Genomic DNA, 12,171 nt, shown 5'->3' with positions numbered 1-12,171 from the left:
TATGTCATATAATTATACTAAATTTAATCGTTTACCTGTTATATCTATAGTTTTGCAGAAATAAATAATCAGACAGTGAGAGCAAGAGCCATGTTATGACTTGCACTCTTCTAGAAATATATAAAATGTAATGAGATCTTGAAATAATATAGCCAGAACAAAGCAATAAAAGGACTTTTGTAGATAGAATTTTAGAAGATAGATTTACCTGACGAAGAGCCACTTGAAAGGTTGTTACCATCTGAAATACAATTAAACTAAATTTACAAAAAGCTTTTGCTTGAAACGGATTCAAAAAATAAACAGACTATTAAGAAAAGAAGGCAGAATATGAAATATCCAAACATTTTAGAAGCAAAGTCAGGTAGCTTGAATTTACATACAATATGTGTAATATGCAGAAGAATTTTTCTGAAAGTATGTTGACTTTTTATTTGGAAAATTTAAGAACTATTAAATTAAGAAATACTTGATAATTATTACGTTTCTTTTTAATAGATCAATATATGTTTTCAATTACCTAATTTTAAAGTTGGCTAAGGTTCCAGACAGAATACTAAAGCAGGTGTACACAGACTAACATGCTATTTCTCTTGAAATGGAACTTCTAATTAGTGATACATTTTTTGCTAGACAATGACAATTTTATTTGGATGAAACTTACTAGAAGTTGAAGAATTCATAATTTCCATTGGAAGAATAGACTTTATTCACTGACACTTGTTTAGAATATGAGCTTAGTTTCACATTCCTGATAGGCCTCACTTATTTCATGTCTTTATGGCAAGAACTCTTCAGATTATGTGTCCTTGTCAGTTGCTCTCAGGTCTTTGAAATGCCCAACTTGCCTGGGTGCTTAAAACAGTCAAGTTATAATGGTAGGATTCTGTGTTTGAGAAGTAACACATGATGGAGGTAAATTCCCTCATTTTTATTTATAGATATATTTTGTTTGCTTATCTTAAAGCAAACTTTTTCATGTTGAAGACCGTAAATAAAAAATCATATTTCTTGTAAACAACATCCCTCTAAAAGCTTCTCAAATCCATTGAATTTTTTTCCTGCTTTCTAGTAGTCATTTTTGTCATAGCTTGAGATACCCTGATAGTTTTGATTTTTTCCTCTTCAAGGTCAAAATCTGTAATTCAATTTAGCAAGTGCACAGATGTGTTAAGTTCTCTGTGCTAATTCTTATTATGAATAATAGAGACATGTCTCTTTCTTCCATCAGAGAATGAAGCAAAACTCACTACCTTTATACTTTCCTGAGGGTATGTATTATAATGAGGGATGACTTCAGAAAATCATTATCCTAGCCTTCAAGTTACCTTACAGAACCCCCCTGTTTTAAATGTCCTGAAAGGAACAGATAGATAGGAGACCTGTTAAAAATTAATAAAAATATATGACTGGAAGACCTGTGTGGTATGCATAAGTCGCCGCCATGGAAAGCTATTGAAAGCTGTGTCACTCCTTCTTTTTCATTTTCAATCTCTTAAGCAGAGATTGCTTTTTTTATTGAATGTTTGTACTAGAGGTAGCGAAACAGCTCTGTGATCGTAGCTGGGTGAGGCTGTAATGTAAACAGCTAATTACAGTTTGTGGAATCCAGAAAGGCTTCCTTTCTGAGCTGAGCCCCAACAGCAGCCATCATGAGGAAACAGAAGTAGAGCTACCCTACTTGTATTTCTCTGTTTGTAGAAGACGACTAAGAAAAATGATTTGTCTCAGTGACTGTTCTGTTAATTTAGGCAGTTAGGTGTTTGTGGAGCATGGAAGGTGATAATAGCAGAGGTTCTTCTGTCTTTTACTGGCGATTGGTGTTTGGCCATATTCCTTTGCTAAGATTTCAAGACTGTTTCAGTATGTCTGATATTTACTGTAATTTACCTTGGAGACAAATACACATAATTGACACTGAGGCTTTCAGAACTATGCTGCTGGTTGGCTGGATAGAAACCTTTGTCCTCCTGAACACAATTTTTCTTGACTAGTCCTCACTGAAGATGAATTTGCTTCGAGTGGTGCAGCTAAAAATAAGATCCTGGACAAATTTCTCATTACATTTTGGGCACAGTCAGGGGGTTACTATTACTTTTACGTGCCATATTCTATGAGGCAAAATTGCATGCATCAAACAGTATGCAGTATTTCATTACAATGTTGCAGTCTTAATATTTTTAGGACTAAAAATATATGCTTGACTTTCACTAAACTGCAATTACTTATATAGCAAAGTGCTCTGCACAGAGGAAAGCAAATATCACGTTTTTGTGCTAGCTCTTTGATTGGAAGGAAAGGCCTGATTTAAATTGCAGTTGTGCTTGTTTGCAACATCAGTGTATGGAGTGTTCTCTGCTTCTCAGATGTAACTCCATTGCTAGGGCCAGGAAAGAGGAAAACTTGCTGAAGAGTAAGCACCTTGAAGAAGGTGCTTCAAAGGTTTTCTGATTACAGTTTTGGCTGTTTTAAGAATATTATTAGCCTCTTCATTTTATTTGAACCTTATCCAAAAAGTACCCATTTATTGGATGCGTAACAGATCATCCCATTTCCTTCACCCAATAAATTATTCCAGGTGTCTTTATTAGGCTTATGGATTTTGAAATGATAAAATGATAAGAAAATCCTCGAATTTCCCTCTTTGGCACAGTGCAATTACATGTTTAATCAAATAACTTTCTGGGCTTTCTCCCATGAGGTAATGAACACTGTGTTTGGGAACCAGTATTTAGCTTATAGGTTAGTACTTCTAGCTAGTCAAAGTGTTTTGAAATTAAAGGAATAAAACTTGTGATAAAGTTACCTCATCTGACTAGCTATTTTAGCCTACCAATTAATAAAAGTTTTGATCCAGACAGGGCTGGAGTAAATGTTAGAAAAAGCACTTATAGGTCAGTAAAAAAGTATCTAGGTGGGGCAGAAAATGAAGACAACTCAGAATTAAGTTTTGAAAGGTTTTTCCCATTGTGATCCCACAAATGGTCTCTTCTGAGTAGAAAAATTCTTGCCACATTCTTCATATTGAAGTCAGTATCCTCAAATCTATGGGTTTCTGTCAGTGTGAATTGGCTGCTGATTTTCTGAGTTCAGTCTATGTCATGGTTGATTTTGATATCTTGTAGTCACTTGTTTTACAGACATGAAGTATTTCACAGCTTTGAGGAATAGAATCAGGTGCCAAGAGCAAATATTAATTTATGCCACTACTTCTGCAAATTGCTGTAAAAATTCCTCATAAAATAGAGGAGTGGATGAACATGCAGATGGAAATGTTTGAGAGATTTAGGAATAAAACTGGACACTAAGGGTCCCTTTCCTCAACAATTGATTTGAAAGATGTATTTACACACAGAAGTTATAGATTGACACTTTATAATAAGGAGTTTAATGAAGTTTGTACAACATACTGAATGGGAATTTGTATGTTATTTTGGTTAACAACTGTTGCTAGTAGACAAATTTAAATTATAATTTGTTAGTGTTCAAAGAAGTTTTTTTGCTAAGGTGGTATAAAATCACATCTTTTCTTAATTTAGTTAATTCACAAAGCTCTGTTTTCTTTTTTACAGTGAGTCTAACAGGAAGGAGTTCTCCTTTACTAAGAGTATCTTGTTAAATATACATTATTTATGTGTTATTTCAGTTGGAGTTCAAAATTTTATACAGCTTTGCAAATGCTTATATTCATGAAAATTTATGACTACATTTTTGGGAATAATTTTTTTATCATTATAGTGACAATCAAGAAAATGTTAGCGTCTTAGAAGGTGTAAGAGAGAACAGTCTGTAAGAACTGTTAGAGATGAGTAAAATCCATTTTTAGGGCTTATGTAGCTCAAGACTATAAATCTTAACATTTCAATACAATGCACAAATATTTTTTCATTTACAAAGCAGGTATTTATGTTTTCAAGTGTTTCACATGTAAAATGAGGTGGGGTAAAGTAATTAAGTGTTTTTATCTTTTGGTTAAGATGCTAATTTCTGGAATTATAAAATGTTTACATGATCTAAGAAAAGGCAACACAAAAACCAAGCAAACTTATTAGAAAATAATTGAAGTAAGAATGAGTAGAATTCTCATATATGGAAATGAGACAAAGCTTAGAAAGATTGAATGATGAATGGGCATCTATAGCAGAAATCAGTTTCTCTAAGTCTCAATTTAAGTGCACATTGTACCAGTGTATTCTCACTGGAGAAGAGGATGTTACCCAGTTGTGGAATAAGTATGTATGTACAGAAGAAATTTCCGCATGTCTCTGAATACAAAGATGGAAGAGGGGTAGTATTAAATAAGTTTGATTAGAAGTTTAAACTAAAAGATATGGCAAAATTTTGGGCTATACCTTTTTTTCCTCAAAAAGGGGAAGAGTTATATATGAACAAAGGCTTCCTTAGCTTTACTAGTGAACTGGCATACACTGGAAAATAGAGTTGCGGCAAACAACAAAAGCAGTGAAACAGAAAAGAATAATAAAACAGTTGGCTGTGATTTAGTATTTATTTACAGGGTCCGTGCATGCTAGAATCTTCCAAAATTTCACTGTTTGGTTAAACAAAGACTATTCCTGCTGTGAGAGCTGCCAGTGAGAACTGGTGATAAATTCTTGCCAGAAAAAACTAAGGGAAGAAAAGGATCAACTGAAAGAACTTTTATGCTGCTATTGTGAAATCACTACCTTCACTTTTCACATTACAGCCTATTCAGCCATTTGCTGCATGTAAGATGTCTCGGGCACCAGACTAGAAAGAATTCTATTTATACTCAAATGTGCTCATCAAACTCCTGACAACATACCTTTTCTTTTTAATAATCTATTATTATTATCATCACTGCCAAGCCCAGTGCTGAATCAGAACCTGTGTTAGCCATCATCCTGGCACATAACAAAATACAGGATCCTTGTACTAGAGAGCTTACAAATACTGTTGAAAATATCTGTCAGTATTCAGCTGATAAATTTTTAAATTTTTGCCTATCCAGAGATAAATGCAGTCACTGAGCTAAACCTAAAAAATGTTACTTGTCTTCCATAGGTCTTAACTTGTTCAGACGGCCCTCAGCCCTTCAACAGATTGGAATCCCTCTTTTCTTCACAACATGAAATGCTTTTTTATTACATTGTATTAGATTTTACAGAATTACAGAATATTCTGAAATGGAAGGATCATTGAGTCCAGCTCTTAAGTGAATGACTCATACAGGGATTAACAGCCATCCACAACCCTGAGGTTACTAGCGGTCTGCTGTAACCCACTGAGTTCACCTCAGTGGCAATTTCTGTCATGAGGAACCTTACAGTAAGTGGTAGCATTCAAAACTTGGCTGCAGCTTGTGGAATAGATGCTTTTAGAAAAAGGAAAGGCTTTTCAAAGATACACTTAATAAATTTGATGAACTCTTGATAAATCAATTAGAGGAAGGATGAAAGTATGAAAAGTTATCTTGTTTCCTAGGGTCAGGAAAATAGCTGCAATATACTTGCTTCCTAATAACTTTTACTTCTCTCATGCAACCTGACTCAGTCATTTTTATTTTCTCTCATGTTGAAAAGGCATTCTAATATGAGAAAACTCAATCTAAGGAGCTCTGGAAAGAAATCTCATGATCTGTGTGCTTCTGGGTAGTAGATGTTAATGCAATCTGAAATATTTTGTCTTTTGTCATTAGCTGTTGCTTATCCTGGGTGTTTGTCAGAGATGTATTACACTTGCTATATGTCTGGTTCCCTCTCTATTTTTATTCTCCAAATTGGTTGCTGCATTTGAAGGGATTTTGTTTCACTTTTTTTTTCTCTGAACCCTGAACTGGTACCCATTACTGTCCATTTTATGTGTGATCCAGTGAAAAGAGATCACCTGGTTTGCATGTTCTAAATAGAGTACAATGATGAAAACCTAATTATATTCTGGGGAATCTGCTGTGTCCCTTTCTTATGCTGGGAACATGACTTTAAAAAAGATGTTTTTACTGGTTTACAATCCACCTTTTTTGACTTCTTTTCTAGCTTATTGGTCTCTCTCTGCCTTTTCTAGATTTCAAGGCTTTTGTCTGTTTGTTTTAATTTAAAACCACCATTGAACAATATCTTGCAGTTATTTCTGGATGTTTTGCATAGTTTGGCCGCTTTCCTGCCAAGAGGAATTTTTGACTATGTAGCATATTTTGTATCACCATACATCCCATCCAGCCCACATAACAGTCTGCTCTGAAACCATAAGCAGCTTGGTAGAAGATGGAGCAGCCATGTGCCTGCTCTAGTTTCTGCCAATTTCTGGCATCTGGCTGTGCCCACTAGCAGGAAAATGGTTCAAGTAACCTTTCTTTGCCTCCTTTTGCACTTTGATCTCTCTCTGTTACGTACTGAGCTGGGGGCCCACCCATTATTTTTCAAGAACTCTCAGCAAGGAAATCCCCTGTGTACGTCAGGTGTAAATACCATAAAACAAGCACAGGATGTTTTGACAGAGTGGGGTTTTTTTTTTCAGATTTCCTCTTTAGTGGCTTTTCACTTTAAAATACGGCGAGTGATAACACTTGAAAATGTACAGTGATGTGTCACAGATATCAGAACAAAATGCTCTTTTTCAAGACATGAGGCTCTGTTTTCTCTTCCCAATTGGTATTTTACCTTCTATTTTGTCAATAAAACCACAGTAAGCATGGACAAGCTGAACAATTTTATCTATGTTATGAAGTTGCTTTTTAAATGGAGGAAATAGGATGTTTCAAACTCACAAAATCATGGTATACTAAGATAAAACTAGACTATGAGTAGGGTGTACCTGATGCGCTTGTTATAAATTTTTATAACAATTAAAATAGAAATTTTATTATTTTTTGCTGATATGCCTTAATGGCATTTTAACCATATCATTAGCAGAAAAAAAAAAAGTGTTTTATTGGTATCTCAAAAAAACCGCAACAAAAAACTGCTGTATTGGTTATCAAAAAACCCCAAACCCAATGCAAAACAGAATAAGAAAAGGAAGCACAAAAGCACAAGATTTAAAATATGTACTGTAAAGACTATTTACAAAGGCTCTTTTAAAAAACATGTGATGTTCTGTGAACAATAATTATTGGCAGACTGCAAGTTTCCTGTATTGGAAATTTTCTTTGCCACATTCTTATACACCCTGTCATTGTAGCGTTCCATGTACACTTCAGGTACTGTGTAGTGTTTGCATCAAGAAAGTTCTCTCCTTGCTTCTCACAGTGAGAATTATACCAGTCTTTATCTCCTAACTAGAGAAAGCTGAAGTGTTGATTTAACAACTGGAATACTTAGGTGCCTTTATTGTACTAATGTTAAAGATTATCTCACTGTGAAAAGGTATTTTCCAACTGTTGCTGAGCCAGCCAGGGGTGAGTGTTAATGCTCACTGTTAGAGCATGCTGTGCTTTACTAAGAGCTTGTACAAATGGGATGTGTGCTGGGAAATCTTGTAGTAAGAGCAGATTACGTGAGTGGCGATACAAAGCAGAAGGATCATGTGCTGCTGCTGCACAGTGAAGGTCAACAAAAGAGCATGTGTTCTGCAGATAGTGGGACAGAAAGCTGCACAATGTAGTTGTATAAGAAGTGGACTTTTGTGTTGAGTTTTCTAATGTTGACAATACTTATGTTCCAGAGTGGAATGAAAGCAAAAGCATTTCCTGTACATCCAACACCCCCCCGCCCCTGATCCTTCAAGTTAATCTAAATACTTTAATTTGAAAAAATAAGGATATTTAATAATGTTTTAACTGATTTTTATATTTTCTGGTCTATTTTGATCACATTTCACCAACTATTAATCAAATGCCACAAATTATTTTTTATAATATAGAAATATTCAATTTTGAATAGGCTAAGATGAAATATTTGGGCTATATCAAATTTCTTCTTTTCAGTTTTCCATTTGTAATTGATTTTTGTCAAGGGTAATGCATTTCTTTGAAAGGTTTTAGTTTTTACGAATTTATATGTCCTAGTACTATTCACAAGATCTATGCTGTTAGTACTACCAAAGATCTAATAGATTATTTTACCAACATCTTGCAGTAGGTTTTCTACATTTAGCTTCTTATGATTTCAGATTCTATCTGAATTGAGTCAATCAATGTGATTGCATCCTTTGCTAACCTTATTGCCCATGTTAATTACTTCTCCAGATAAAAGTAGAGGTAAGCAGAGAAATTTCATTGAGTAACTTACGATTTACAAGTTTAGATGGTAATATTGGCTTGCACTTCTCAGGAGACGCCACATTGTCTTCATCTGTTACATACTCAAAATTAATAATAAACATCATTGCTACTCCCTCTTGATTTTTCACTGGAATTATGTGGGTGTTGCAAATGAAGGTAGATCCTGCAGATGGATTAAAAGAAGAGAAAGAAATATATAAATGGAAGCAAACATCTTTTTTTTCACTTCAGTAATTCTAGTTACGCCAACAGTGAAGAATATTTCTTTAAATTCAATAACTGACCATCAAACATATTATTCTTTAATTTGAACAGGAATGTTTTCATAGAAAGAAATACCACTGTTCATAATTTCTTGGAGTCTTACCTTTACCAAAAGGTTTCTCCTTTAAGACGTCCATTTTACTTTTTGGGGTTTTTTTGTTCACTGGAAGTGCCTATGTAGACAGACTTGCAATATGGAGACCTTTACCACCAAAAGTAGAAGTGTGAACACTGTTCCAGCCACAGTCCTTGCAAAGAAAGCAGAATCTGATTCTTCTAAATGTTGAACATTCTTCAAGCATTTGGTTCTATTACACAGGATGAGTCATGCATTAAGTATTTATGGATGTAAATATACCACTATTCTTATTTTAGGTCTCAGTCTTTTGGGACTGTCAAATGTTTAGGTTTGTGTTAAAAATTGTATTTTTTATTTGTTTTATACTCCATCACAAAAATCTTCTAAACTGTGCTAATAATTTTCAATAACTTTCAGAAGTGTTTGACTTAAGTTTTATATACAATTTAAAGTATGAATTTAAAAATACCCTAGTTTTCACATATATGGAACATAGTCAGCCTATACTGAAAGTAATAGAGAGTGTAAACTTTCAACACCTCTGGTGCTAAGGATGTTCTTGTTTAAAAACCTAATTACAGATTTAAGGAGTTCTTTGTATAGCTTTAGAAGTTTCAGTTGACAAGGTCATTAGTTTTGATTTAATTCCTTCTATTAATGTTACAGAATGTAGTGGTTCCAAAAACAATGTGATTGCTGTAAGCAATACAATAATGTGCTAAACGCTTCATGCAGACATAACTGTGAGATGGGGTCTTTGCATGATAATTAGGGACTGGTTTAATTTACATCATCTGCAATTTAGGCACTCAAATGCAGTAATCACTGAAACTTGACAGACTGTGCAATTTGACAAAAACAGATCCTGATCTGGATTGCACAAGATTATTTTTTTTTGTTTGCTTCCATTAAGGAGAGAGATAGTACCATTTATATCATTATAACCAAGATCAGTTTCCGGCTTCTTGTATTTAATGTAGTACTTGCTGTTATGTGGTATATATGGCAATTTGAGTTATATATAAAATTGACATGCCGGCCTTTCAAGTTTTGCAGCTGTAACTTCCATCCATTTAATAAAACATTTAAGCTGTGGCACTTGCCACAGTTTCCATGGTTACAAGCTCAATGTCTTTAGTAAACAGAAAATAAGCAATTTAAGACTGTTCCATTAGAGCTAAAAATAGAAGTGCTGCAGGCCAACCATTGCAACATAGACTGGTTAAACAGAAAGGCTGGACAGAATTTAGAATAATCTTTGTGGTTTTAGCAAACAAATAATATACATACTGAGTTTAAAAAGTCGAAACTATATTGATTTGCTTGGAAGGAAATTATGTGGACTGTTTTGCCATGAAGATTTATAGGTTGAGCAGGTATCCCCCAATATCTGGAATCGGGGCTCGGCTGAGGCATGCATGGCTTTGAATAACACTGAACTTCCGTGAATCAAATGTTTGTCAGTGTTTGTAAAGGAGGAGGATGAGGACACTTCTTTAAAAACTTTCCTGCTTTTGAAGGCAAGGGTTTTTCAGCTTTTGAAATGCTTCTCACAGTGCTAAGTAATGACACGATCTCCCATTTGTGTAGAACATTCCACCCTCAAGAATTTACAAACCTCATTTGTACTGGAGCTAGGGATTTGCATCTCTGTGGAAATGCAGAAGTTGTTTGACAGTCCACAGCTTAAGAACATGGCAAAAAGAGCAGGGGATTGAAAATTTAAGCTGTATGTAGAAATATTTCAGGAGCAAAAACTGGGAAAGGTTCCTATGTGGTTTAATTTAGCATAGTTTATTTGAAGACCAAATACGCCACTGGCTAGTAAGTCCACTGTAGTTCATTAGTCTGAAGTTTTTCCAAGAAGCCTGGGTTTTTTAAGAGGAAAGGAATATTTACTTTTTTTGTGTGACTGAAAGTGGAATGCTGCAAGTTAAGCAAAATATAGTGACAGTCTCAGTCACTGTTAGTGACACTGTTAGTGCTTGTCTTTACTACAGACACTGCTATCTGCTATACACTTATCAGTTTCTAGCTCTGTTGAAGTGACAATAAGGAAATACAAAATTGAAAATAGCAAGGAATACGCTACTGTGAAGGGTAAAAAGAAGAGATGGGTACAAAGAAACAACATTGGCAAATTCAGAAGATAAGCTTTGAGTTGTTAGAGTTGATAGAAATAAAGAAATAATAAGAAGCAGCTTGTTTACAAACAATCTTATTCAGTATTTTCACTCTGGCATCCCACTGCTCCTCATTACACTCAGCATGTTTCTCCTGTTTTGTCTCTATGGTGAATATTTCAAAAGTAAGATATGCTTCCGATGAGCAATTAAAATGGTAATGTACTTTTTGGAATTTGCATTTCTTATCTAACAGCACGGGCAAGTGGATGATTTAATGAGAACAACTAAGAAAATTATACCTTTATAAATAACAAATTCAATATCCAGCAATATATCTGAATTTCCTCACAATTACTCTTGAGGAGTGATCATGAAATACACCTGTTTTGCTCTCTTGTTATCATCGTTGGAGATGATAGAGGACAAGCTGGATATTTTCTTGTCAGCTTGAATTCCATGGTTATAGGGACTTGTTTTCTTTTATTTATGACATTGTAAAGCCCACTGTTTCATCTAGTTAAATTAGTGGAATAATATCCATATGGGAAGAACAGATTTCACTCCCCTGTTTGCAGTGTGGATATGATGTATGATTCCATGGTTATGTATTCAACAGTATGATTTCACAAGACCACACAGCCTTGTGCGAAACAAGTAACTGCCCAAATACATACACAAGTGACAATAAATATTTAAGAAATAATGACTTAGGGTATATTAGGGTTATATAAGGATATATTGCACCATTCAAGCAATTCTGATGAAGGAAAGCCTATTTAACTATCTCTCTACATAGTGTTTAGAGTTGACTTGCTTCAAGAAAGCAGTGCAAGGCAGGCACATCAAGCCTATTAATCTGGTTCATGAAATCTATTTACCTTTCCAGTTATTTGTATGGAAGATTTTAGGGCAGATTTTTATTAGACTGCATCTTCTAGATACAACTGCATTCATTTATTTGAATTGTAGTAGTTCCATTTATAAGCAATTTGGAAGGCACAATGCAATTATATATCACAGTGAAGACATTCCAAATTCTCATATGAAAAGCTCTGACAAGTAAACTTTGAAAAGTGACAAATCCCAAAGAACTAATTTGATTCAGCCTTCCTGGGAACAAAATCTTCACAGGCTATCATATATGCCAAGCTCAAAGGATCTCTGAAAAATCAGACACTGGCATTTAAGTAATTGTCCTAATTCTGCAGTATTGCCATGGTTCACAGTAAAAGGACCTTTCAAAATTCATCATGGTTCTACAGGATGGCTCTGGAACCCTCTTGCCCTGAGCGGGTTTGACAGTTGCTATCTGCATTTCACCATTTAAAAATTTAGACTCTCCCACTCAGCACAAATTTCAGGACAGCCTTCATAGGGCTGAGACTAATTTCAATATATTTTGGACCAATCTTGGCTCTCTGTGCCAAAGCATTTATGACTTCTCAGAAATTTTTTGTTACTAGAGCTGCTGTAGACAACTGACTAAGGCTATAGAAAGAAAA

The 12,171-nt window shown here is 34.6% G+C and overlaps 1 protein-coding gene across 6 annotated transcripts in view; it reads right to left on the bottom strand.

The window, feature by feature from the left end:
- KCNH7 (potassium voltage-gated channel subfamily H member 7) overlaps positions 1-12,171 on the bottom strand; it is a 218,345-nt gene that overhangs the window by 80,010 nt on the left and 126,164 nt on the right. For 4 of the 6 annotated variants that reach the window (XM_048308541.1, XM_048308545.1, XM_048308544.1 and 1 more), the window contains exons 3-4: positions 8,208-8,363; positions 209-241 (exon numbers count right to left, since the gene is read on the bottom strand). In XM_048308541.1, coding sequence (XP_048164498.1) covers positions 209-241; positions 8,208-8,363 — 189 coding nt within the window. The remainder of the gene's footprint in view (positions 1-208; positions 242-8,207; positions 8,364-12,171) is intronic. The other 2 variants (XM_048308546.1, XM_048308548.1) reach the window with 1 other exon arrangement.

The sequence above is a fragment of the Corvus hawaiiensis genome, chromosome 7 (assembly GCF_020740725.1).
Source record: "Corvus hawaiiensis isolate bCorHaw1 chromosome 7, bCorHaw1.pri.cur, whole genome shotgun sequence".
NCBI classification, from domain to species: domain Eukaryota; kingdom Metazoa; phylum Chordata; class Aves; order Passeriformes; family Corvidae; genus Corvus; species Corvus hawaiiensis.
Note: the sequence above shows the minus strand (reverse complement) of the source record. Positions and strands in the feature narration are given on the sequence as shown.